General features: G+C 36.2%; 4 protein-coding genes and 1 long non-coding RNA gene across 10 annotated transcripts; 1 reads left to right on the forward strand and 4 right to left on the reverse strand.

Moving 5' to 3' along the window:
* Positions 1-50: 50 nt before the first annotated feature.
* Positions 51-4,943, reverse strand: LARP6A (RNA-binding protein). 3 transcript variants are annotated; one of them, XM_087120093.1, is made up of 11 exons: positions 4,629-4,943; positions 3,818-3,899; positions 2,338-2,432; positions 2,196-2,267; positions 2,037-2,116; positions 1,833-1,917; positions 1,126-1,173; positions 964-1,029; positions 714-893; positions 508-598; positions 51-430 (listed from the first exon to the last, which is right to left on the reverse strand). In XM_087120093.1, exons 1-11 carry the CDS (start codon positions 4,863-4,865, stop codon positions 300-302), a joined length of 1,167 nt encoding a protein of 388 aa, XP_086976219.1. In that variant the 5' UTR covers positions 4,866-4,943; the 3' UTR covers positions 51-299. The 3 variants fall into 3 exon arrangements, with proteins under 3 accessions (XP_086976219.1, XP_086976218.1, XP_086976220.1); XM_087120092.1 differs by having other exon boundaries at positions 508-601; XM_087120094.1 differs by lacking the exon at positions 1,126-1,173 and having other exon boundaries at positions 508-601.
* A 379-nt stretch (positions 4,944-5,322) lies between these two features.
* Positions 5,323-8,763, reverse strand: LOC111782179 (BIIDXI-like protein At5g11420). Its single transcript, XM_023662999.2, has 3 exons — positions 8,564-8,763; positions 6,173-6,670; positions 5,323-6,087 (listed from the first exon to the last, which is right to left on the reverse strand). Exons 1-3 carry the CDS (start codon positions 8,649-8,651, stop codon positions 5,492-5,494), a joined length of 1,182 nt encoding a protein of 393 aa, XP_023518767.1. The 5' UTR covers positions 8,652-8,763; the 3' UTR covers positions 5,323-5,491.
* A 1,785-nt stretch (positions 8,764-10,548) lies between these two features.
* Positions 10,549-16,776, forward strand: LOC111781526 (uncharacterized). Of its 2 annotated transcripts, none has more exons than XR_015414449.1 (4): positions 10,549-10,739; positions 12,079-12,203; positions 13,222-13,281; positions 16,453-16,776. It is a non-coding gene; the product is annotated as an uncharacterized LOC111781526 (long non-coding RNA). The 2 variants fall into 2 exon arrangements; XR_002812994.2 differs by lacking the exon at positions 10,549-10,739 and adding an exon at positions 10,750-10,994.
* LOC111781525 (mannosyl-oligosaccharide 1,2-alpha-mannosidase MNS3) lies at positions 16,511-23,320 on the reverse strand. 3 transcript variants are annotated; one of them, XM_023662174.2, is made up of 7 exons: positions 22,926-23,320; positions 20,715-21,676; positions 19,422-19,683; positions 17,965-18,162; positions 17,713-17,861; positions 17,351-17,632; positions 16,511-16,805 (listed from the first exon to the last, which is right to left on the reverse strand). In XM_023662174.2, exons 1-6 carry the CDS (start codon positions 23,001-23,003, stop codon positions 17,377-17,379), a joined length of 1,905 nt encoding a protein of 634 aa, XP_023517942.1. In that variant the 5' UTR covers positions 23,004-23,320; the 3' UTR covers positions 16,511-16,805; positions 17,351-17,376. The 3 variants fall into 3 exon arrangements, with proteins under 3 accessions (XP_023517942.1, XP_023517943.1, XP_023517941.1); XM_023662175.2 differs by having other exon boundaries at positions 16,511-16,808; XM_023662173.2 differs by having other exon boundaries at positions 16,511-16,813.
* A 2,794-nt stretch (positions 23,321-26,114) lies between these two features.
* On the reverse strand, positions 26,115-27,053 carry LOC111781549 (uncharacterized). The gene has a single exon (XM_023662210.2). It carries the CDS (start codon positions 26,854-26,856, stop codon positions 26,413-26,415), a length of 444 nt encoding a protein of 147 aa, XP_023517978.2. The 5' UTR covers positions 26,857-27,053; the 3' UTR covers positions 26,115-26,412.
* Positions 27,054-27,068: the final 15 nt, after the last annotated feature.

Below are 27,068 nucleotides of genomic sequence, written 5' to 3' on the forward strand. Positions count from 1 at the left end.
CCATAAATGCATGGCCTTAATGAGAGAGAATGAGCAGCAGACGCGGTAAATAATTCAACATCACCATATAAAAATATTTACCGTACAGGTAAACATTATACAAGATGGCTTTTCTTAAGACCCAAAAGCTTGAGGTTAGAGGAAGTTACATTTAGCCAACCTATTCAAACATAATATACCAGGATGCGTTTTAACACACGGGGCATGCACAATCATGGTATATATTTCCAAACCCATCAATCAATGTAAACAAACATAGAAAGTGAAATTTCTACAGACTCACTCTCACGAAATTCTCACTATGAGCTTTGGTTGGAGGTTGGAGGTCGCCCACGCCCCATTGTGAACCCCCGAGTTCCATCAGGCATTTTCGGGCCTGGGGGTGGCTTTGGAAGTTCGATGTGATGAGCAGAGGTTGTAGTTCCATGACCTAGAAGAAAGCAAAATGATTAGCTGGCCAAAATCCTTAATAACTCGAACTCTAAAACGACGAGATCAGATCAATACCCATAGCATTGACACCCTTGTACTTTTTCCTTCTAGTTCGTCCTTGATTTCGACCTCTATGTCCATGTTTATCCTTGTGCTGATGATCGCCCTCCTAAATTGGCAAAGTTGATATTGTTATCATAACAAGCTTTTCCTTGCAATCATATCTCATAGAAAATTTCAGGTTTTTTTAGGTTTAGTGAAAGTACAAGAGCAAAATTAACCTCCTCATCAGGCACGTCCTCATGATGCTCAGTTATGTTCTGAATCTCTTCGTCCACATTTTGATCAGTTGTTCGTCCAGTGCTGTTCTTGTCAGGACAAGAATGATCAGTTAATCGCCCAGTGCCATTCTTGTCGGGATCGGATACTCTCCAGTGTTGTTTCTTCTGGCCATGCTTCACCTGAAGTAAAGAACAGTATTGTAAACACATTCAACTTGATATATGAGTGAGGTAAAATGAGATACAGTACCAGATGCTTAAAAGGCTTAACACGCATGCCATTTCTCCAATCTTGTTCATCATTTAAAGTAGCCACCTTATGACATTAGAAAAACAACTATCAATATCAAATCAAACACGGTAAAAGTTTAATAAGTTATAAAGTAAGTAGAGCGTGGATCTGATCACTCACAGCTTTTTCAGAAGCTTCCAAAGTTTCATACTCCACAAGAGCATGCAACTATACATAGTAAACGAGAATGAGTAAACATAGTTTGGATGATTTTTTTTTTCTTTTTTATATAATTCAATTAACATCAAGAAGTCTGAGACAACGTATAGTTGCATCACCCAACTATTATATAACATAAACATCCTGCATTGAACATTGCACACACAATTATCTCTGCACCAGCATTATCAAACTGGGCGTTGGTATTAATCCGCTCTCCTTATCTTCACGTCCCAACATGCTGGTGAAAGAAAACCCTTCATGTTCTACCTACCTTTTCATTAATGTCCTCCCCCTACCATGTAGTGTGCTTATGATGATTTTGACAAAATAAAAACTAATCAATGAAAAATTACAATATTTTTTCTTAGAATTAGGAATTAAAAATAATACAGATTGTGAAAAAAGTGAAAACATCCACAGTTTTCCTCTTCACATACTACCGAAAATAGGAAAAGAAAAAAATATATACTTCTGGTATGGTTAATGTGCGAATATAAAGAGAGACAGACAGCACAATGTCCACCCACATAAACCACTGTCATTAGAGTCATTATTACTAGAGCTCAAATGGGAAGGCATGAGTACTAACCAAATATATCATCACTTTGTCCGCTTTAATAAAAAACTGAAATATTTTATTTCTATCAGTTGGTTATTCAACATACCTTATTACTGATCAGCACACCACCCTTGCTGCTTTTCCCTGACTTGTCTACCACTTGTGGGTCACAAATGGTGATACTTCTTATGCTAAAAATACAAAAAAAAAAAAAAAAAAAAAAAAAAAAAAAGAGAGAGAATCATGCAGTGAAGAAGGAAACTTTTTTTTTTCTCGTGAAAACATAGTTTTGGAAGAAAGAATAGCATACCGTCCAGCTGCTCCAAAAATTCGTTGGATATTCTCCTCTGAGTGATCTTCAGGTAAATTTTCTACCAAAATGGTAAATAACTATACTCCACAAAGAAATGTAATAGGATTACCATAAGTTAAACATAAATTGTTGATTTCAAAGTAGACAAGCAAGTACCTTAGGATCCCTAGTCTCAGGCAATGGAATAGGGTGGAGTCGCTTGACTTTCTTCCCATTAGGACTTACGACCTGCAATTGGCAGGCAAATTAACATGTGCTCATGGCCTTGTGCAATTAAAGGGAGCATGGAGCATCTTACAAGAACAGAGGATTCCCTCAGTGCAGCAGCGATAAATGAATGATCTTGAGTAAGTTTTTTCATCCTCTTGAACGCAGCAATAATAGCAACAGGAACTAGAAAAATAAAGAGAAAATGAACAACTTATTTGTGCATTGATAACAGTACAATTGATTACTTAAAATTAGAATCATTAAACAAAAAAATAATAATAATAATAATAAATAGAGAGATAGCAAAGAACAAAAATGAAGAGGATAAAATAGAAAAAATATGATATGGACAGTCTCAGTTTCATACTTCAAATATGTATAAAGAAACAAGTATGAACATATGAGCAAGCAAATGTGAGAGTCCAGTGCCCCACAATAACTATTTACACTGCATACGAGCTAGTGATAGGAATGCCATTAGAAGAGATAATCAATTGGGAGATAATCAGCAAAGACTAGAACCATTGGGAGATAATCAGCAAAGGATAATCAATTGCAAGGGAAAGAAGCCAAGCAGGCAATGTCAAAAAATCAGCAAAGGCTAGAACCATTGGGAGATGATCAATTTATCGTGAAAAAATCTATGGAAAAAGTCAAAGGCTATAATTTCAGGAATAGAGAAGGAAACAGTCAGCAATCAGCCACACTTAATTCAGACAGAACAGTCCGAAGTGCCTACATGGATCATCACCCCATCACATTTCATGCCGAGTTTTCATGAAAAATATAACCATTCTATAAAATTGGCATTAATGCCAAGGTTATGGGAAAGAATAATATACACACACACACACGACAAGTTTTGTCAAGTAATCTTAGAGTGTTTCAGATGATTGAACTCCCAAGGATTAACAGTTACAACATCTGAGCCATCCGTGAGGTGTAATCCCTTTTGTAATACCAATCTTAGTTTCAAGTTTGATACTAAAACTAACTCGTACACAAATAGCATGTCCTTCCACTAAAACAGTTAGAAGGCCTAGATGCCTAAACTATGCAGATAGGCACATTATTTAGTAATCCAGGATGCCCCTGGATAACTTCCTAAAGTATTTCCTATACAATGGGTTCTTTCCTGAATTTTATCCATAGCAAAATGTTGTCAAATTAGACCATGAATCAAAAATAGTTGGAAAAGCTCAATTGCAGTTTTTCAAGGCAATCCACATCAACAACGTAATGAGAGTATTGAAAACTTCTTGGTTTCATTAATCATACAGTAGAAAAGATACTTAAGAGTACATAAATATTCCTTAGTTCCAATAGTTTTATTCAAGTATGGCTCATGAGAAAACTCTTTCAAAGCATTCTGTAACTTACTACTTATTGCTTACTTATTCACGGATGAACTATTGATAAAAATACAAAAACAAAACAAAACAAAATTTTCTCACGACTTGTTGTGCATGTTCAGCCCCTTAAAGAAGGTCAATACTACTGGGAGTTTTCATTTCCATCTAAAGTTAATAAAATCTCAATAAAACAGAATAATGCCCAAAGTAACATACCAAAACCCTCCTTGTTCTTCTTGATTAATCCCAACATGTACTTATCAGTGGGCAAGTTTTCATTGCTAAAGTAGTACTCAACCTGCGAAGACATTCAGACCAATCATAAGGACCATGATGTCACTCTCTATAAATTTAACAAAGTTGTAGAAAAACTAGATGAAACGTAATCATTATTACAATCTAAACGCTCCTTTCAGGTCTTATACTAAAAGACTACTTACGGTCGCGTAACAAACCACAAATTACATGACATAACGCTCCTTGAAGTTGATAACCGAACCATAAGCTTCCTTACTATTTGGACTAAGCGATGTAAGTACATATACAAGAAGTCATATAGGAAAATCGAATACAGGTTCATGAAGGCAAACGGATTTGAAAAACTAGATGAAACGTAATCATTATTACAATCTAAACGCTCCTTTCAGGTCTTATACTAAAAGACTACTTACGGTCGCGTAACAAACCACAAATTACATGACATAACGCTCCTTGAAGTTGATAACCGAACCATAAGCTTCCTTACTATTTGGACTAAACGATGTAAGTACATATACAAGAAGTCATATAGGAAAATCGAATACAGGTCAAGAAGGCAAACGGATTTGAAAACTGATTCTCAATTCCGAATCCAAGCCCCTAGTCCAGGAAGTGGTTTTTAAGAAAAATTATAACCACAAATTTCCATAGCAATCCAGATAGGGGATTCAAGAACCTCATGCCGAACCAAACCTAACGAAGGAAATAAATTCGAGGTTCAAATTTGCAGCGCGGTGGAGAGTAAGGAGGGGAGAGGCGGTAGCGTTACCTGCTTAATGATCCTCTGTTTCAGATCCTCCGAAAGAACAGCGGCCCTAACTGCGTGATCTTGATTCCCCTCGTGTCCCTGTTCATGATCATCTTCGGATGTTAATGATTGAATCTCCGGCACATCGTGACTAGGCGATCCGACAGGATCTTGTGTCAGAGGCGACGGGATGGACTCGCCGACGGAGCAAGAAACAGCAGCGGTGGAAGCGGAGGATGGAGGCTCGTCACCGGCCATGGTGAGGAGGAGAACAGCGTTGGGCGCTTAGAACCCAAAGTACCTTCACGCCCTCTGTTTCTCCTGCTTCGATGTGTGCCTTCGCGGGCCCTTTTATACCAATGTGCTCCAACATCCGGCTTCGGTGAGGGCAATTTGGACATTTCATTTGGTCCTGGGTAAGATCTTTTGAATTTCATGTTTTCCCCGCAATTCCTCGTAGTCAATCGGCGCCAGTAACACCTTACGCGCTCTGTATAGTATGGTCTTAACCAGGTTCGGTCCGGAATATTTTAGTATTTCATTGTTCGACCCGAAACAAGACCGGTCTATCGGTCTTTGAAGATTTTGGTTAAATTACATATTAGTCCTAAAATTTTAGAATTTTATAAGATAATTTTTAATAAAATTTAGATTTAGGAATATACTTTAGACCTCTGAATTTTTACTCGTGGAACCAAAATGTGACCAAAGAAGATGGAAGAAAGGCAAGACACTATATTACCATTTACGGACTCACATTACTTAGCAAAATTAAATTCTAAAGCAAAGCACGCAATAAAGACAAAGGCATTTTGGTCGAGAGTGGTTCTTGCCACAACTCCACAGAGGCAAAACAGACAATTCTGCCGAACTCAAAACCAGGCCTAAAGCAAGGCCCACATAATTAACCAAAGGCTAAGCCCAACTCCCATACCCAAATATCCAGGCCCATTTCTGATAGAGGAAGAAAACCGAACCCTAACATCGTCAACGACCGGCCCACAGAGGGAGCTCATATCATCCGTCCTCGTATTGTAATAGACACTGTAAAACGCAATCCTGGTTCTGTCGGCCTTGGCCGTGAAGTTAAGGTTCACGCTCTGAAACGAGGAGTTGGAATCGGGCGTGTAGTGGAAGTTCTGAGCCTGATCTCCGGCGAACGCCATTATGGCCAGTGGCTGCTTGCACTTGTCGCCGGCCTGGCCCAGAGAGAACGTCATGGTGTACGGCTTATCCGGCGTCGTTTCGACCATTTGAGAGATTATGCCTTCTTTTCCCGAAAGAAGTTCGATAGCTCGTTTGCCTTGTGGGACGCTGAAATGGTACGAGTCGATATATCGGACGGCCCTGTTTGATTCCACGTTCCAACCTGGCAACGACGACGTATCTTCGTCGAGATTGGTCGGAATTAACACGCCCAGTGAACCGTTTCTGAACATCCATGGACCGGATTCGAAATCTCCATTGTTCACCGCATTGTCTTTGACGAAAAGAAAAATTGTAGAATTATTGTTAGCGAAGTGTCCATTTAATCGCACAGAAGGCAGCAGAAGAATGTCAAATACCTTTAGGCCTATCAGGAATAAAGACTTTCTTGATAGCAATATCGTCAATGATGGGGCCACAGGTGGGGTCATCCTCCATGCCAGGGTTGCGGAACACCAAACGCACCGTTTCATCCTCGGGTTCGAAAGCGTAAGTGTAAGGGTCCCACCCTTGGACGCTGTACAACGTCTGAAGGTCTATGGTCTGCGATGCAGGTGGCACCGATACGTTCAGGGACTCGAGCTGGGCGCATGTTCGAGCGGCGCTGAAGGTCACAGAATACAGTGCCCCTTTCTCCACCTTCAGCTCTTGGCTTATTTCTGCGTCGTTCCCTAATCTCACCGCGTGTCTACCTTCCGGTACGATGAGGATCATCCCACCTTGTTTTTGCCCCGACTCCACTAGCTCGACGGTGCCGTTTGATGTCCAACTTGGAATCGTAGTGGGCCCTTCTATTGCTCCGTCGTTTGGGTACCCGCCAGTTGGGATTGTCTCGAAGTCGCCGTTTGCCACCAATCCTGCTCACCACGTTCACAATGTCCAGCATTTAATCACAAAATTTTGTTAGTTTTCTTTGCAAAATCTTGATACAAATTCTATGTGATAGAAACTTTCCAACTCAAATTTTGTTAGTATTTTAAGAAATATACAGAATATGGACCATTAATTATTATTTTAACAGTACACATATCAATCTTCATTAAAATTTATTAAACATAAAAGTTAAAGTTATGATTTAACTAAATAAAACAAAGAGTTTCTTTGTAATCCAATGAATGTTTAAAAGTAAAAGCATGAAGGTCTAAAATAATATTTAAATATTATCATCTGTCTTTATTCTTTTGGGGGAAACAAAAGACGGAAAAATGAAACGAGTTGTGAAGAAAGGGGGTAAAGTTAGAAGAATCTTGTGATCGAACTGAAAGAATAAGGGCGCCCATATCAATTCGAAAGAGCAAGCAAGGGATTGGACGGGCGCCCACGTACGGAATTGAAGGGCTACTTTATTAGTACTACCGTCTTCAATACGACAATCAGTGAGGTCGTATTGGGAGAATTAACGCGTGGGGTCCAGCTGTTCCACTGGGTCAAGCGCATTTCCACATTGGTTCTCCCAACTAATAAAATAAAGAAAAGAAAGAGAAAAAAAGGTCTCTCTCACCACCGGGAAATCTGGGTAAATAGAGTGAAATGACGAAAATCACTCGGGATCATTTCTCCTTTTAGGGAAAGAATGAAGCCCTTTCTGTAAGAGGAAAGCGACAAATCCCTCGCGGGAAAATGTACATTCTGGTAATTTTACCGTCACCAAAAGAAGAAAAGGAAGAGGGCCAGTAGGGCCATAGGTAGGGCTCAAAAGGTTTTATCACTATATGGCATAATTACCCAACTTGATAACAGTCTAGTAAATCTATAAAAATAATAGTCTAATGCATTGCCTACATAATTAAATTAAAAGGAAAAGGGGCAAAAAAATGAAAAAGTTATGAACATATCATTCTTTAATGGAACTTAACTTGGTTTAATAATTTTTTTAATATTAATAATCCTACATTAGAGATAATTTAGGAGTATTTTATCAAATATTAGCGAGGCTTAAGTAAACTAGTAATCAAATTTGTAATTTAATTATTTAAAAAAATAGTCCGTACGGGATATCGTTGTTGGATGATGGAAGTCCCACATCGACTAATTTAGGGAATGATTAGTAAGGAATGCTAACTCCATTGGAACGAGGCCTTTTGGGAAGCCCAAAGCAAAGCCATGAGAGCTTATGCTCAAAGTGGACAATATCATACCATTGTTGAGAGTCGTGTTCGTCTAACAATCGTGACTGATATCACTGCGGCACAGTGGTGGAAAGCAGTGAGATTCTTTGAAATAGTAAAGATCAGAACAGCGATTCATCCCTTTCCCAAATGAAGCAACGCAACCAATCAACCACCGGTATGGCCACCGTCTGCGGCGGCGTTTTTGCGGCAATGAGTGATGTTCGTAAGCCATTAATGCCTTTCCATTTTAGCTAAATAGTTCATAGGATTCACAAACAAGTTGCGCAAAACTAAAAAGCGGCCGCTGCCATACAGAATAATCTATCTTATAGATATGAAGCTTTTAATGCTCCTAACACTGTTATAGTGAAGAACAAATGGATTGAAGAAAATCATTTCTCCCGAAATCTCCGACTGTTCTTATCGAGAGGTACTAAACATGAACAGAAATTTTCAGCCAATAGAACACAAAAATCTTTCAGCAGAAACAGGATTTGAATGAAACTATGAAATTAAGATCACATTGAAAGAAAAAAATCAATTGGAAGCGAAATTGAAATCAGGTTATCAGATCTTGTGAGGAGGAAAGTGAAAATGGAAGAACAAAAACAAGAGAAAGTAAAACAGAGAGAAACGTACCATCTTCAGCTGCGATTTCCGAAGCCAAATGAGCAAAAACAAGCAAAATAAGCGATGACCGTATTCGAAATTTAGGGCAATCGGCCATTTTCTTCCCCAAATTTCTCTCTCTTTTAACACTGGGGTTTGTTTTAAGCTCTCTCTGCTGTTTAGTAGAGCGGGCAAGTGAGAGTGAGAATTTCTCTAGCCAAAAGATTCCACTTATAGCGTCTGTATTCCAACAAAGGGCATTTAAACTTACTTTATTAAATATATTTTATTTATAAATTTGACAAAAAAGAAAGTGGTGCGATTTTGCGTTTGAATTTTTTATTTTAAATATAATAGTAATTTTTTTTAATTACCTATTAGATTAACTTATAATTCTATTGATTAAATTTTAAATGGTTAAATAAATAAATTTAAAATTTTAATTTAAAAATTGTTAATGCATAAATTCTCATACATGGATAGGTTTATTAAATAAGGTAGGCCATCCATTTAAAGATAATCAAATATTTGACGTAGACTTATATTAATTTATTTATAAAAAATTATTAATTTTATTAATATAATTATAAGTTTGCAAATTTGCAAAATTAACATTAAAACTCAAATTGTTACAAATATTGGTTAAAAAAATTTTGCTTCAAAAATTTGCCCTATGAATTGATATATATATATATATTTTTTGGTTGGTTTTTGCTTTGAACCTCTTTTATTTTAAGTCATTGGTCAAAGGTCCCACACACCGCCGAGTGGTGGTGGGGCCGGCGGATAGGCTCTCCACTTTTGGAGGAGTAATGGTAAGGATTGTGGGGGTGAGAATCTTTCTTTTCTAATTCTAACTCAAATTCGCGTGCCTTTTTAACTGGCAGCAACAATTCAAAACAGATCAAAACTTTAAAAGCATGGCTGTATTTGTTTACCATTTAAAAAGTGTATTTAGAGTGAATTTTATTTTCCTTAAATTATAAATTTAGTTGATATAATTTTAAAAATTACCCTAAAAGCTTTAAAATTATATAAGACTATTTAGCTTCGAGAGAAAATCTTGAACTTAATTATATAAAGAAAGTTTCTGATATACTCAATGTTGGATTGTATTTAAGTTGACGATAAAATATGCATAATTATAATAATTTTTTTTATTAAATATTTATAATAAATAAATTAGTCAATGGAAAATCATTTCATAAAAACCTTCAACTTGGAGGTACTATTATTAATGTCGGTATAAGAGAGAAGATTTAAGTTATGTATTGAATAAAATTGAAGAATATTAAAAATAAATCTGCAGATAAAATATAAAATACAAATAAACAAATATTTGTAGTAAAATTTAAAATTTAAATAAATAAATACAGGTCCACTTAAACTTGATGCTGTTTGTATTAGTAGGTCAGCTTCTCCCACATCGTGATGAAGGATAGGGGATCCATCCATATTTAAGTCTTGTGATGGCCATTCTTCAATGAGAGGGAAGGAATGAATTATGATTGCTGCACCACCAAAAATAAATAAAAATAAAAATAATGATAATAATAACAATAAATTTGATGGCCCATTAATAATTTACTTCTCCTATTATCTCTAGCATACAACCCTTCACCCCCCCCCCCCCCCCCCCAGATTGCATAATTTTTACAATTATTTGCCTTGTGACATGATATAAATTGATAATTAACTTATTTTAACTTAGAAAAAACTAAGCGCTTAATTTAAATTTTGTATTATAAAGTTCATGAATTTTAAAATGGTTAATTTGATATATTCAAATATTTTGTAAAATTAATAGATTTGTTGAACATAAAATTTAATTTTGTTTGTATTAGGATTCTTAAATTTAATATTTTTAAAATGGCTAAATATGCCAATTTTTCTTGTGAAATTGGCATCTTTAGCCGTGGTTTCGAAAAGTTGGAGTAAATAAAAAGTTGTGCATTTACGAAAATGTCCCCAAATGCCATGGTCTTGAATAAAAAGTTGTTTGAACTACAGTATCTTATTCATTGCCATAGGCGTCGCTACGATTACGTATCAGTTGTTCCCGTTCTGACGAAAGAAAAGGCGGGAGAATAGGGAGCGAAGAGCAAAACGAAGCGACGAGGTTTCGGAATGAGCTTCTTCTCCACTATCAAGGAGTTGCCGTGCGATCTCAAGATGAAAGGCAGAGATCTCAGAAAGTTTTAGAAAGGCAAGCATCGTAACTTCGATCTTTCTCTCGTCTGACTCTGCCTTCACAGTCCTATAATTTCATTTCATTTCATTTCATTTCCTCAACTTCCACGAATCTACGATCCTACGCATTTTCTTGTGAAATTTTTGGTTTGAAGATCTGATGTATGAATCGAAATTTCATGTGGTGAATGATCTGTCAAGCATTGCGAAGAATTATCACGTAAGACCGAAGTATGATACAGGACTAGGTGAAAGCAAGTTTGTTCTCCAGGTTGTAGCATGTCTTCGCTTAACTTGCGCTTTCTTCTGCTTCTTGTTTGCTTTATGAGGAATTAAAAGCGAATATGAATCTGTTTGACGTTTTATATATTTCTTGTAAAATATTTCGTGTTCGACTCCGCTTCATATCTTCATGTTATTTGAGTCGTTCCTGAGGTTGTCTTAGGCGCCACTGAATTGATAATACACAGGGAAATCAATTAGATTGCGCTTTCTTAGGCGCCTCTTCATATCTTCACTTAACTTGCGTTTTCTTCTGCTTCTTGCTTGGTTTATGTGAAATTAAAAGCGAACACGAATCTGTTTAAAGTTTTATATATTTCTTGTCAAATCTTTCGTGTTCGACTCCGCTTCATATCTTCATGTTATTTGAGTCGTTTCTGAGATTGTCTTAGGCGCCACTGAATTGATAATACACAGCGAAATCAATTAGATTGCGCTTTCTTAGGCGCCGCTTCATATCTTCATTTAACTTGCGCTTTCTTCTGCTTCTTGCTTGTTTTATGAGAAATTAAAAGCGAACACGAATCTGTTTGGAGTTTTATATATTTCTTGTCGAATCTTTCGCGTTCGACTCCGCTTCATATCTTCGTGTTATTTGAGTCGTTTCTGAGATTGTCTTAGGCTGCACTGAAATGATAATACACAGCGAAATCAATTAGATTGCGCTTTCTTAGGCGCCGCTTCATATCTTCACTTAGCTTGCGCTTTCTTCTGCTTCTTGCTTGTTTTATTAGAAATTAAAAGCGAGCACGAATCTGTTTGAAGTTCTATATATTTCTTGTCAAATTTTTCGTGTCCGTCTCTGCTTCATATCTTCATGTTATTTCAGTCGTTTCTGAGATTGTCTTAGGCGCCACTGAATGATAATACACAGCGAAATAAATTAGATTCAGTTTCGAAACACATTATATTGCGTATACTGTATTCTACATATTGAAGCGAGTGAATCTTTTTGGTTATTTGCTTCCAGTGTATATCAAGAAGGGAACTGTCGTCATCGTCAAGTCTGAGACGATTGTTACATTGCGTCTAAGCCGTTTTTAATTCTTGCATTCTTTTTTTGCCTCATGCAGGAGTTGGATTTGCTGAAAGAAGATTCAATTGTTTACAAACTGGTTGGTCCTATTCTTGTGAGGCAAGATCCAGCAGAGCCAAATGCAAACGCTCGGAAAAGAGTTGGTTACCTCACTGCTGAATGGTACGTTTCTGACTCAGTTCTTTTCAGTATGTCGTGAGTTTACAGTGTCCTAGCGTTCTTCAACTGTGAAGTTGTTTGGTTCCATTGCTAACTTCGACCTCCTACAAATATTCATATAACTAATCCCGCCAAAAGCTACTTTGTGACGATCCGGAGAATTTCATTGTTTAGCCCGAGTAACGAGTTACTAGTGCATGGTAAAGGAAAACTGGGCCATTATAGTTGCAGCTAATCTCCTAGGATCGTTATGGCGAGAGGCCACTTGGATTTGGTTAAGAGGGAGTGACGATGGTTCGAATCATATGGGGCCACTTGTCTGCAATATTAAATAACTCAATTAGGCCAATAGTGTTCGTTTATAAACCGGATTAAAACAAGGGATTGGTTATATCTGCGTCGAACTTGAAATGAAAATTCAGGGGGCGTCGTCATATAATTGGAAAAAAATCAAATTAGTTCTTCAGAATTTCTTCCTCTGCCTTCCGGTGCATTCTTTTGCTTTTAATAGTTTGGACTTTGGTGTTCTATCTAATCGTTTTGCTAAACTCGATGACATCCTGATATTGACTTTTGTCTAAGTTATTGTTAAATGCCTGTATCCAAATGTTAATTTGAAATTTGAACCCCTTGCTTCGGGAGGTAGTGCAAAATCTGTTAAGATGGAGAAATGTAAGATCTAATTCTAGGAACGGTATGCTGCTGAAATTTATTGCAGTAGTTAGGATTAATAAGTAACATTACCAGTTATTTTGGTCGTGCGTAATATTTTCTGCTTGTCAACTATCAGCTTTGACCTCTTCTTGCATGTTTTATTTTCTTATCAATCTAAGAATTTTGGTATGCCTTGCTTGCATTCCCACACATTTGGTTCTAACAACCTATCGTGAGAATTTGGTTTCGAAATGTTCTTCATTTCCACGTTAGTAGATGTCTTCATTGTAGGTTGACCAGTATACTTGTGTGTAATAGTTGATTATCCGTCATCTCTGACCATAAGAATTCTAATTTTTCAATACAGAAGCGCGTTGATGCAATTATCGGGGACTTGGGAGAGGAGAAAATTATCAAAAGAGAGTAGGTCAGTATTGCTTTATCACCCCTTTGGATATTGCAGTGATCTTCCGGTTAAGATATTTTCTAAAGAAAAATTAATAATAAATACACTGTCTCACACTAATTTTAAGATTTATTAAAAATTTAGGAATTAAATTTAAACATTTAATAGTATAAAAAATATTATAGAAATCACATAAGTTTTTTTTTTCTTCTCTTTTTTCTGTTGTTGTCGTCTAGTACAAAGAAAGAAAACAAAACTGATTAAAGGAGGTAAAATCTTCCCTTAGAACAATCTCAAACGCTCAGTAGGATGTTCTTCGATCCAAATACTTTTCTAGTTTTTTCTTGCATGACTACTAGCCAGAATATGAGCCACTGTGTTGCAACATCTTGGGGCAAAAAGGAAGCCACGAACAAGTCCTTGTTGGCGATAGGCCCAAATTTCTTCAACTATAAGTTGTACATCATTATTGGAAAGGTTTCTCCCTTCAACAAAATTCCACAAAATTAACAAATCAGTTTCAAACCCATAACTATAGAAGTGCTAGAGCTAGAGCGAGTTCCACGGGTCTGGACAAGTTTTGACCATGTCGCTAACATAGTTTCGCTATTAGAATTTCTGACAATCAAACCAAATCCTGCAATGCCGAGAGATCTAGAGGCATCTAAATTAAGTTTGAAAGAGTCGTCATTATGTGGAGGCATCCATCTATTATTGTTGTTTACTGTTGTTTATATTCGAGAGCTCTCTAGAGTGTGTTATAACGGTAGAAGGCTTGTAGAAGTGTGTTATAATCAATCGAGAGCCCATTGAATGGGGTCTTTGTTATGCCTCTTCTTTTTCTCCCCAAACAAATTGGTAGTTGAAAATATCTATATTTTCACGATTTCTCACTTCCTACGTTCCTCCTTTCATGGCCAACTCTCTAGCCCACTGAATCCCTCTCCAGATCTAGGAAGGTCGGTGTTCCTTATGTTTGGATAGCAAAACCTTGTTGAAAGGTGTATATCTTAGAAACCCAACACGCTTATATCCTTGGACATTGACACCAGAAGTTTGAGTATAGGCAAAAATGGGATATGAGCAATTGCCTAATCATAATATCATATCCAGCTTTTGAGAACGATTAGCCTTTTCACCCATGCAACACCTCGTACATCTAAGGTTCAAGAAGCATGCTTATTCTTGCAAGAAAAAAAAAACGGGACGCCTAAATACTTCTGGTCACTAACCACCTGTAAATGTGTTCTAGAATTCATTCAGTTGCCTTGAAAAATAGATGAGTCATCTGCAAAGAAAAGATGAATGATATTAGGTGTTCTCGTAAATTTAAAACCAATTTTCTTCTTAGTAAATCCTGTTTGTCGGAGAAGGTTCGACAAACCTTTAGCAGAAATGAGGAAAATATGAAGAGCCAAGAGGTTCATTGTCTTAAACCTACTTAAAGCTAGTGGTGCAATCAAAAATTGAAAAGAAAAGTCTCCATACACGTGCCTCTTCCAATTAGACTTGAATCCACAAGTTCCTAATTTGATTGGAGCCCTAGATCGTGTGCCTCAACTTGACTGGCCTCCTTATCAGTCAGTTAAAATTTCTCCATCCTTGACATAAAATCCATCATACTGGAAATTGTGAGCCAGGTAACTCTAGCGTGGAGAGTGTTAGACGAACACGACTCTCCACAATGGTATGATATTGTCCACTTTGAGCATAAGCTCTCATGGCTTTGCTTTGGGCTTCCCCAAAAGGCCTCATACCAATGGAGTTAGTATTCCTCACTTATAAACCCATGATCATTCCCTAAATTAGTCGATGTGGGACTTCCATCATCCAACACCTCCCCTCGAACAAAGTGCGCCTCCCCTTAATCGAGGCTCGACTCCTTTGGAGTCTTAGTCATTTTTGACTGCCTTCGAGGAGGGGCTTGGCTCCTTTTCTTTAGGAGTTCTTTGTTCGATATTTGAGGATTTGAGGATTTATCAATCTATTGGCACGACTAAGTTTAGGGCATGGCTCTGATACCATGTTAGATTGAACACGACTCTCCACAATGGTATGATATTGTCCACTTTGAGCATAAGCTCTCATGGCTTTGCTTTGGGCTTCCCCAAAAGGCCTCATACCAATGGAGTTAGTATTCCTCACTTATAAACCCATGATCATTCCCTAAATTAGTCGATGTGGGACTTCCATCATCCAACAGAGAGAACCCCTCAGATTGAGTATTTATTTTATTGGTTGGTGGACGATTTGCCCCGACTATTATGGATTAGTAATGAAATTTTCTTATGAAACAGTATCTCATAAGTTAGTGCCTCATTTTCATATTTAAACTAATATTCAAGTGACATGGAGTAGATCAAGAACACAATTATTGAAAAGCAAAGAAAGGTCGAAAAAGTGTTGATGAGTTAAAAGAATAGTTATGCCTTTTGGGGCTTCAAATAATTTCACGATCGATCTGGCAGAATTCCAAGGTAGAATTTTAGTCACTTCTTAATAGCAAATATTGGTTGGGTTTAGAAAAGAAAATAGAGATTCTCTTTGCACCATTTTAGGGGATTGCATACATTCTTCCTGCGGTGAATAATCTGCAAAGCTACTTGGTTGATTATGATTACGATTCATGCATTTTTTGAATCTGCAAAGCCCTTCATTTTTTTTATATGTTAATAGGAATTATATTTCAGGCTAGAAAAAAATGTAGCAGTGGTTACTTCATGCAAATTAGTTGCATTCAATTAATTAATGCTTTTCATAATTTAATTGAAATTCATGCAAATTAGTTGCATTCAATTAATTAATGCTTTTCATAATTTAATTGAAATTCATGCAAATTAGTTGCATTCAATTAGTTAATGCTTTCATAATTTAATTGAAATTCATGCAAATTAGTTGCATTCGATTAGTTAATGCTTTCATAATTTAATTGAAATTCATGCAAATTAGTTGCATTCGATTAGTTAATGCTTTCATAATTTAATTGAAAGTAGTTTGACAAAAAAAAAGGAAAATCCATTTCTAAACATCTGGATATCGAAACTATTTCTTTGAGGTAGTGTTACAAATAAAAATAATAATAATAACCCAGACTAAATTAATTTTTCAAATTATACATTAGATTGATTTCAGAATTATTATAATATATTTCTTATTAAAACATAAATTTGATTTATTCTCGTTGTCGTGCAGTGAATTTGTTTCGGATAAGCGCCAGTGAATAGATATTGAAGAAACAAAGGGAAAGCACTGAACGAGCAACCATTTTACAAGTTCGTATTCATATTCAACTCAGTATTTCAAAACAATTAATTGATGAGAAAACTGGAAAAAATGGTTGCATGTGCACAAATTTGATCATGGTTCAAATTTGTCTGTAAGCTAGACTAAGATGCAGAGACTAGAAAAGCAAAAACCATATATTTCGAAAAAATAATTATAATTGTAAATTATCGAGAAACCTGTTATTGCTCCTCAACTGATTTGGCAAGTTATACCTTCTCTTCCATTTCCCCATGACTTCTCCCGTGAGCTATAATGATTATCTGCTAAACTAATTTAGACAAAGTATTATAAATATTATAATTTAAACAACAATTTTAAATATAGTAAAAAATAATTACTATAATCGATATCAAGGCTTAAACCGTTTAAGAAATGTTAAATGTTAAATTACAAGATATAACCCTAACAAACCTAACATGTTGAATATTTTTTAAAATTTATGAATATATTAGATACAAAATTAAAAGTTTAGTATTTTATTAGATGCAAAATTCAATTATATATTTAATAGATTCTTTAATTTCTAAAAAATGTTGAATAAGTTAAGAATCAATCCGGCATGAGATTAAAAGATTACACCTATTTGATGTTAAGTTCAAGAATCTATTAGAGAAAATGGAAAATGACACCTATTTAATATTAAGTTCAAGAATCTATTAGATAGAAAATTAAAAATTCAACTACTTAATTTGTAATTTACTGAAAAAGAAAGTTTTAATCATAATTACCTTATCTTTTCGCAATTATATTTTTTTTCGTATTTTCTATGAAATTGCAAATATTTAAAAAAGTATAAGAAACATACCTTTTACGTCAAACGCAAATCTGGTATCACTTCTGAATGTTGGTTTCAATTGGTAGCGGATGGGCTTCAGTATTGAACACATATTTATCCAACGGAATCGTGGAATTGTCTCCAAAAAGCAAGTACAAATACTTGAGAGTCTCCCCCAAAAAGAATGTCTCCATTTTGTCCCTTCTCCGGGGAGGAACTGTAGTAACATCGTCCAGTGATGTATATCCACCAGTATTAACCTTCGTGTGCCTCTCGAATGCTTCGAAAATCTGCCAGCCCCATGCACGGTACCTGCCGTACGTTCCCATAAATCAGTCATCTTTTTCATCCCACGTGAATATAACAGACTGTTAATCAACAATAAAACATACTTTGGGTCACCCGTGATACGATACAGGACGAATAATGACTCGACCGTTTCTGGCCGCAACAGATTATGACGATCAGGTGGCTTGATTATTATGTCATCAATATATTTCGCATTCTTGTTTCCACCATCATGGCCGCCTTCAGAGTATTCCTGGACAAGTAATGACCCTAGTGTCTCAGGACAGCACGAACAAATGGGGAAAAGAAAGATGTAGTGAACAAATTTACAATAGATAATGGATTATAGAGCCTACCTCAGTATGAAAATAAACTATTTCTGGGGCAAGACCGGTTGCGGTTACTTCATACATCTCAAAGCAAGTTTTTGCCAGATCCTCTGCCAGATTTAGATTTTCCAGATCTTCAAAGCTCAACAAGCTTTTTTTCATTGCTTCTTCCTTGCTAATGCCTTTGGTGGCACCAAGAGCAAGGGTGCCGGGTAAGAAACATACCTAAAATAGGCACAAGTTTATTCGTCAAGTACTTTTTCAAAACAAAACAAGGGTCACTATGACGCTTTATGTCACACTGCTTTCCTCAGATTACCAATGATCTGAAGGATGGAAGTATTCATTTCAAGCCTTAATATAAGAAACTATGCAACCTTAGTTAACTCATTGAGCTTGTGAATTAAATGAAGTCTTGATATCTATATATGTATGCAGGTGTAAACTCATCAGCTGACGAGATTTCATTAATTGAAATGTACAGTAAATGATTCCGAAGAACCCAGCTATCTTAGGCGGATATCAAAAAGGACCTCCAACTTGTGGTTACTTTTAGTTTTATTTATTATTTATAAAAATAAAATAAAAAAATAAAAAAAAAAAGCTTTCCCCCTACACGTTCCTCTTCTACCACTGTTGTATATATTCTTTTACCCTGTATCTTCTAATGCTATAACCAAACAAACTTTCTCCATAAGCTAAATTATGAGGTGAGGTTTCCTTAATACTTATCAATGGCACTTGCTTGGGCCAAATGCGGGTTCTCTCCCCAAAAGCTAACTTAAAGAGGCAAAACTTTTCCTCAGTACTAGGAAACCAACGCATATCCTTTTCCATAATTGATGTAGGATAACGCCAGATTTACTCCTACCTCCTAGTATTTATTCAAGGGCACGGGAAGATATATTTATGTTGGCAATGACATTTGCATTTCCCTACTTTCTTACGAGTAACATGAAATTTTGGCTCAGTCTTAGCTATTAAATATGAACAATTTGAATAGATGGAAAAACTGTACAGAGGAAACTAAAAGAAACTCTAAAGCATAAAACTTATCTCACTGCACAGAAACAGATTAAGGAGGTGAAACTATATACTACACAATTCCTAACATCCTAAATCTGTAACAATAAACACAAGGACTATTGAAATGAAGTAATACATGACAAGCAGATAATGGAACTGTTTCAATTGACATACTACAGAAATACTGACCTTGAGGGTGAATGAAAGATTTGTTTATCGGCTAATACTATGTCGACAATCATATATTTCAAATTATTTTTCCAAACTTGAAATTATATTTCTGAACATCCAGGGATATTTCAAAGCTGAATACTATAGACGGATCAATATGCAGAAAAATCAATCAACTCTCAAATTTGGGGAATGATCTTCCAAATTATTTCTCAGTTAGAGTCTGTTCCATTTTTGGACTAATACCAGATAAGAAAATATTAGATAGAGGAGGAAATAATACATACCAGGTGGTCCATTTTTGGACTAATGGCCTCACTTGATCCATAAGGCAATTCTCCAACAAAAACCAATCCATTCGGGACAGATTTCCGAACAAGAAGATGCTTAACACCTTTCATGGCTTCTTCGTACATATCATGTAGATAAGTGAGATTATGGTTTTCTCTCGCTCCCTTCTGAAGCCACACTTTGAGTAGATACTCATAGTAGCTATCACCACGGGATCCCAGTCTTATTGTTTCTCCACTAAATTGACCAGAATCAGGGCTGCAATTGAAAAGAAAATTACGTGAAAATAAGTAAATTGGTCATTGCCGTATTCTCCAATTTAAAGAAACCTTTCAAGGATAAAAAAGCACAAGGAGTTTTAAAATGGCGCAAGGAACCACGTTCTACATTGCAATAAAAGATATAGCTGATGAAATAATTCAACCACTAAAACTCAAAATTTAAATATGAAATACAAAGTGAACCTTTTCAGGATTAGTGCTCAAAAAGGACAAACAGCCACAAGACCAAAAGTGCCCGAAAAAAGAAAATAAAACTGATACAACTTACAAGCATTAAACGTTTGCCATTGTTCCATAGACTTTTAACCCATGGAATTTACTTTTCACTTCTTGAAAGCAGAGGAATCAACTCTCATGATTGGAAAGAAAATTTTGCCAACATACCAAAAAGGTTCAACAGTAGCCATATCTTAGACACTGCTAAGCATGGCCATTGTTCCAAAAAGGTCCAATGTAGTATATTGTGAATTTCCGATGGAAGTAGATATATATTTTTTAATAAAATGATGAAATCAATTTTATTATTGACAAAAGAACATTAAGATTATTATTGACAAAGGGACATGTTTGTTAGGATACATTATTAGATATGTATATTTTGACACATCTCAATGATTTCGATACTCAAAATTTTGCATTCAAAATAATCGCGTGTTCATTTTTCCACAATGAGAAGACAGACATATATTAATATATTAATAAAAGCTAAGTGAAAGTTCCATATCAAATACATGCCAGTAATATTCTTTCAATTGATTGCACAAATAAATTAAGTATGTAATTCATAAACTGAAATACAGAGATACCGAAAAAGGTGTGTGGAGATAAGCTCTATCAACCCAGATGAAAGCCAGAGTTTACAAAAGCATTCATAGTTTTCATCTTATATTTTCAGATGCGTGGATAGATCAGAACAAAAAAGATATAAAAAGTTTAACACATGTTTAGACAGAGACATTGTCCAAATTAAAGTAACCATGCTTATAGTTAGATATAAAAGGTCCATACCTAATATAGATGGGAACCAAACCTTCTAACTTCGGAAGGCTCTTCATGTGCTCCAAGACCTTCATAGCAGCCATTGAATACTTTGGGTCGCCTGAAATAGTGCTAAGATAATTAAATTCCAGCTGCAAAGTGGAAACTTCGGATGTACTACTTAATCCACCAGGAGCTGCATGAGCCGAGGAATCTCTTAAAACAACATCGCAAAGAGGAATAGCGGTTGGACTGGAGGTAAAAGCACTTAGCAAACGATCAGCCAAATTCTTAGCAGTTTCTAGATAAACTGCTGGTTTAGGTCCTTCATTTTCAAAGGTCTTCCCATATTCTCCAGCTCTCAAGTGGTATGCACTTAAAAGACCACCTAAAACACGTATGGTAGTTTCAAACAAATTGACTTGACCTTTTTCCTTAATTCTATCCAGAAGATGTTTTTCAACCCATGAGCCTGCCTCAGAAACAATATCACTTGCACCCATAATCATGGCAGTGTCGAGGGCATCGACAACCGTAGCACCTAAACCTCCTAACCCATCAGTTCCTTGCTGGCTCAGTGGCATGAGTTCATCATGCCCCATTGCATACCTTTTATAGCCGGACCATGCATGGATAAAAGCATCCTTAACTTTCTGTTGCCTTGAAATCCATAAAGACTCAGAGATTAATGTATTTGGATCGATGTGGTAGCTAGTATTGCTACCTTTTTCATCTGGCGGTAATCTAGGAGGAAGCCTAGGAGGTTTTCTCCATAAATTCCTAAAGTTGATGCCACCATTACTCTTGAACTCTCCTTTCTGATTATTTTCACTAACTTTGTCCAGTCGATTGGGAACAAAATCGCCTGGAGTAGTACTTGTCAATAAAAGATATGCCAAGCCAAATATCAAAAGTAATACTAGAAACTTCCCCGTACTACAACTTAGATAATCACGTTTTCTGCTACCAGTGAGTAAATTCTGAGTCATCACCTGACAAAATGAGATGATATTTTTGAGTTGTAACGCAGAAAAAACAATGTCAATCCATATCAAAATACTACAAGATTGATACTTAAAACGAAAAATTCTGATAAACAATGAGGATTAATTCAAAGGTTTTCTTTTAGAATAAGATCTAATATCCAAAGTTTTGTATGACATTAAATTATGAGGTTGCTAATTATTATATCCAATATTTAAAAATTTGAAAATGTATACAGTTCCCAGGGTCACCAATAACAACCATCTCACAACAACTAGAGAGGAGTATTTAGGAGATAAGTCGCGTGCCTCAAGTGTCAAACGAACAGTTCAACATGTAAGGAGAAGTTAGGAAGGAGCAATTTCTACTCACGAAATATCTACTATAGAGCCGGTTTCAGGCATGTGAAAAGGAGATGTAAACTTATTCTTTCTTGAAAAAAATCTGGAATATACTTTTGGTTAATCCTCTTCTCTGTTCTGTCATACTGTTAGCGCAGTCATCCAACACTAATGGTCTGAAGTTTACCGTAACAGAAGCTAACGTGTATAACTACCAGCTGCCGATTATACATTTAAGAACGTAGTATAATTGCACATCAATAACAAAGGACCTCACATCCATTGTGCCACAGATCAAAGGTTGATCACAACAAACAGACAAGTGAGCGTAGAACCTAAACTGGCAACATAGCTCGTGGTTATTCACAAAACAGACAAGTAAGCGTAGAACCTAAATTTCGCAATCTTGCTTTTCTATGATGATTTTCAATAAGCGTAGAACCTAAACTGGCAACATAGCTCGTGGTTATTTCACAAAACAGACAAGTAAGCGTAGAACCTAAACTGGCAACATAACTCGTGGTTATTTCACAAAACAACAATATCCTCAATCTTGCTTTTCTAAGATGATTTTCAACAATTATGAACACATTTCCCACGAAAATGACTATTCAATCAAATCTAGATGATCAATTCCGTTGAGATTCATCTCAAACCAACATCGCAGTCTTAAATAAAGTAAACGGCATTAGTAAATACAATTGAACCTGGAAAGTCAAAAGTAAATCCTAGCACAATCAAAGTTCAAGGAAAGGAACGAACAAGAACTAAGAAGTACTCGTCGTAAGAATGCAACTAGAGAGCTGCAAATTCATCCAAACATTAACCGAATAAAAAATCGCACACACGCAAGATAAGCAATCAGATTTCACGCAATCGAAATGGAGCAAGAAGTTAAGATCTAGTAGAGAAAGACCTTGAAGTAGGATCTCTGTCGAAACTTAGCATTGTCGTAATGAACATCCTTCACAGAGTACGGTAGAGAACTCCGCATATTCAATTGGATCGCGGTTTAGGTATTTCGTACGGTTAGCCTCCTCTCCGCTACTACACTCGGAGGCCTGAGTTGCAGAAAGAGAGAGAGACGCGGATATTTAAAAATGACAACGGATTCCTAGTACTCTTCCTACATCGTCCGATCGATGACTTTCATAGTGAAGATCGGAAAATTTTGAGCGGGAAATCGATTGGCGGCAATTGAACTTATGGATTGATAGAGAACAAGACGAGAGGTTTTCGGGTCGTTGACGGAAAGAGAGGAAGAGAGGAAGAGAGGAGCAAGGTGAAAACCAACTAATACATCCGCTAAAATCGACAATTTGACATAAGTAGGAAATGAGAAGCGATCTTTTTTTTTTTTTTTTTTTCCTTCTCTTTTAATATTTATAAATAAATTTTACCTTTAAAATAAATTAAAAAACAAAATTTACCCATTAGGGATTGTGACGTGGAATTGCATTTTTATTTTCAACCGTGGTATCATGGCCTTACACATACACACCTTAAATAACTTAACTAAGGACGTTATAAAAGAATTCAGTGATCTAAAAAATTCAATCAACTCAAACTAACTTATATGATTTTAGTTAAGTTCAAATAAATGAAGGTTTTGGTCAATACACAATTCCTAGTTCGGGTTAAATTGAACCAACACAAAATTGCGGTTAATACTTGACTGTGACTCGTCGTACTAACATTTGCTAAGAGACTCTGTCTGATGTCAAGATTATGTTTGTCCAAGACATGTTGTCTATGACCATATGTCGGATGTCCCAATCATACTTGTCCAATACCCATTCCAAACCTTTCAATCATACACTTTATTGAGTGATTTATGACTATTTACCAAAATCATATCTACACTTGTTAGGTCTAAAATGCCCTACTACAGGGAAATATGACTAGTTGTCACTTTTTTCTACCGGAGTTATATGCTATCAAAATCGTTGTTGTTACCTATTCGCGTTTAGCTTATAACATTGTTTTCTTTCGAATTGTTTTTAACGTATTTCCTCGTTCACGTTTTCCAAAACATTTATCTCAAACGTGATCTGAAGCTCGAACATACGCTGACATTATTTGTGAAGTCCGAATTTCTCGCAGTTGATTTATTCGTTGGATTAGAACAAACGTTGTTCCACTGTTATAAGAGTGCAATTGTGACACCGGACACCACCAAATAAACGGAACCACACAACATCATCTCTATGCATCAAATAGCATAACGTTTCTCCACGCCCCTCTCTCCGGACAAATCTCTCCCTCTTTTAATCTCTCTCTCTTTTAATCTCTCTCTCTAATTTTCGGCTCCATTGACTACACGCAAAGACAAATTAAATGCACCAGCACTATAACATCCAAACCCTCTCTTCTCTCTCTCTCTCTTTTCAAGTCAAATGGGTTTCAAGATTCAACCCTCCCCATCACCAAATTACCTCTACTACCTCTCAATCTCTCTCTCTCTCATCCTCTTCTTTCTCCTAATTTCCTCCTCATCCGCTAAACCCCTTCCCCTCCGCCGCCCCAACCTCGCCGCCCATCACCGGTATCGGACCACCCTCCACGTCGGCGCACCCACCACCACATTCACAGCCAAGAAATTACAAATGGAGACCAACAAGAAGAAGAAAAAGAATAAGGCCACGGCTTTTTCTGCGATGCTTCCGAAGGGATTTGTCCCTCCCTCTGGTTCGTCTCCTTGCCATAACGAAAATCCTGAATTTGTTGCCTTTTATTGCCATCTTTCTGCAACCAATCCTTGATTATTCTTCCACGGAGGAGATTTTTCAGCTTTCTTGCTCATTTTTTCTGCTTATAAAATTTCCCTCTTCTTGGAAATGTGACAAATTCAAAGACTAATATATGGTCTCCATATATATAATATATATATATATATATATATATATATAAATATATATATATATATATATATATATATATATATATAGAAGACAAAAGAAAAGAAAATAGTTCTTTTTTGTTTGTTATGTTTTTTCCTTTCGTATATCATTCAGAATCTGAAGAAGGAAGGAAGATGGGACAAAACGACGTCGTTTTGACTCCTTTTTTTTTTCTTTTTTTTTTTTTTGTCATTAGTTTTTTGAACTTGCTTTCTTGAAAATGCACTAATGGCTTGAACATTAGAAGACAAGATTATTAAATAAATAAGAAGTCCGTGTGAGCATATTTTGTTTGGTTTCTATGAAGGAAAATAATTAGGAAAATGCATATTTTAAATAAATAAATAAATAAAGTAAAAGCATGTGAAGTTGCTTGGATTATTGGAATTTGATTTTCGTAGCGTGCACTTCATGCATGCAATGGAATTGGCTTTTTTCGAGATGTACGTTCATTTAGATACAACGAATTTAAATTATTTTATAAACATAAAAAATAAAAGCATTTATTTTGGAATTTCGAAGATTAAAATAAAATTTAAAATATTTATACACATGAAAATGCTTGGGATATTGGTACACGACCAAATCTAGCTATGGAAAAGACAAGGTTAAGAAATTCACATGTAGCTGAGTTTGAGCTATATGTCAACTTTGGTTGCGGACATTTGAAGTCATCCAGATCAATCATATCTCGCCAGGTTGCCCTGTTTCCCCAAACAATTAAAAATAGGAAGGATTACATGATGAACTTATAAATCTCATTCTTTCTTTTTTTTTTTTTTTTTTTTTTTTTTTTTTTTTTTTTTTTTTGTCTAAATCATCCATTTTTTTATGCTCGTAATTTGATTGGGAAATGTAAGTTGTCATTGACTTCATTCGCCCCAAATCTTCGCTCACCCTCCTCAGCCACTAACAGATTGTCGAAGTTTTTGGCTGAAATGGGTGCTTGAGGAATCAGCTTTTGGCATCAAATTCAGTTTGGGCATCAAATTCTCAATGTTCTATGAGTGGCTGTCACTGATGATCCCAATTTCCCACCACACATAATAAGAACAGAACAAGATTCCAGTGAGAATTTTTGATAATATACTTCATTCTTTGTGAAAGATGCCAATTGCTTATCACAAACAGGCAAGAAATTTCGTATACAAGTTTTTGTGTTCTTCAATTTCTGGATTTCAAGTTTTTCATTTGAACAGCCGCGATTGAAGATGAACTTAACTTCTACAATACTAAAACACCTTGGGAGATTCGAACACTAGCGTTCATCATCCAACAAGATCACCAAATTTAGAAGATGAAAGTACATGAAGTCTACAATTGAAATTTAATTCAGAGAGTAATTTCACTTTTCTGCAACCGAATTCATACTATTTGAACTAAAATAAGCAGGAGATCTGTGCCCTAGTTTTAAGTGAACATAGATTTCTATCATCAAATTACCCGAATTGACTCATAATTTTGTAGAATTCACCGATCGTTTCCTTCAATCCCCAATAATTTTTACTTCTTCTGATCGGTTTCTTCTTCAATCAGAAACGCAGAGACCGGGAAAGACTTTGAAATTCCAGTCAGAGTACCAAACGTGATCCTACTCGTGTTGTGTACATCAATATAAATATCGGAAACGGTGATCGAAAAGAAGAACTCCTTGCTCTTAACTCCGGTGAGGCGACGGAGGCGGCGCTCCTCGATAAAGGCGGTAACCTCGGTGTCGTACAAGACAGTGCGTCCGATGGCGACGAATCGATGCTCCTTTTTCTTCTGCTGTTTGAGCCAGATGAAACCAGAGGTCCGATTGTAGCCGACCTCGAGGATGTCGTTTAAGGGGAGAAGTCCTCGGGGAAGAAAGAATTGGTCGAGAAGTTCTTGAGATTTTTGCTTGCAGATAGCGTCGCCATGGTAGATCTCGGCGTCTGCTCTGTGGGTCTCAAGTTGCGTCGACATTTTTCCGGGGTCTTGATTTGGTAATTCACATTCGTTGGATCGAGGATTTGCATTTATAGTCCGATTTTGGGTAGTTTATGAGATTTCGTGTTCTTCCGGGGCGAATTCATAAATTTGAATTTGCCAGTGACTATAACAACCAATTAGAAATACGATACCACGCCACCATATATAAGATTCTCGACCTCATGAAAATAACAAAAATGTCTTTT

This window comes from Cucurbita pepo, chromosome 19 (genome assembly GCF_057944985.1).
Source record: "Cucurbita pepo subsp. pepo isolate OVF chromosome 19, ASM5794498v1, whole genome shotgun sequence".
NCBI lineage: Eukaryota > Viridiplantae > Streptophyta > Magnoliopsida > Cucurbitales > Cucurbitaceae > Cucurbita > Cucurbita pepo.

Bases quoted from the DNA above. Each gene is read 5' to 3' on its own strand.
- LARP6A (XM_087120092.1), bottom strand. From the start codon at position 4,865: ATGGCCGGTGACGAGCCTCCATCCTCCGCTTCCACCGCTGCTGTTTCT. The intron at 894-963 runs GTACTGTATCTC...TCTTTACTTCAG, and splicing joins TTAAGCCTTTTAAGCATCTG to GTGAAGCATGGCCAGAAGAA. The intron at 602-713 runs GTTAATTTTGCT...TTGCCAATTTAG, and splicing joins AGGACGTGCCTGATGAGGAG to GAGGGCGATCATCAGCACAA.
- LOC111782179 (XM_023662999.2), bottom strand. From the start codon at position 8,651: ATGGCCGATTGCCCTAAATTTCGAATACGGTCATCGCTTATTTTGCTT. The intron at 6,671-8,563 runs GTACGTTTCTCT...CGTGGTGAGCAG, and splicing joins GGAAATCGCAGCTGAAGATG to GATTGGTGGCAAACGGCGAC. The intron at 6,088-6,172 runs GTATTTGACATT...TTTTCGTCAAAG, and splicing joins TATTCCTGATAGGCCTAAAG to ACAATGCGGTGAACAATGGA.
- LOC111781525 (XM_023662174.2), bottom strand. From the start codon at position 23,003: ATGCGGAGTTCTCTACCGTACTCTGTGAAGGATGTTCATTACGACAAT. The intron at 19,684-20,714 runs GTATGGACCTTT...TTTCAATTGCAG, and splicing joins TTGGTTCCCATCTATATTAG to CCCTGATTCTGGTCAATTTA. The intron at 17,633-17,712 runs GTATGTTTTATT...AACGTACGGCAG, and splicing joins CGTATCACGGGTGACCCAAA to GTACCGTGCATGGGGCTGGC.
- LOC111781549 (XM_023662210.2), bottom strand. From the start codon at position 26,856: ATGTCGACGCAACTTGAGACCCACAGAGCAGACGCCGAGATCTACCAT.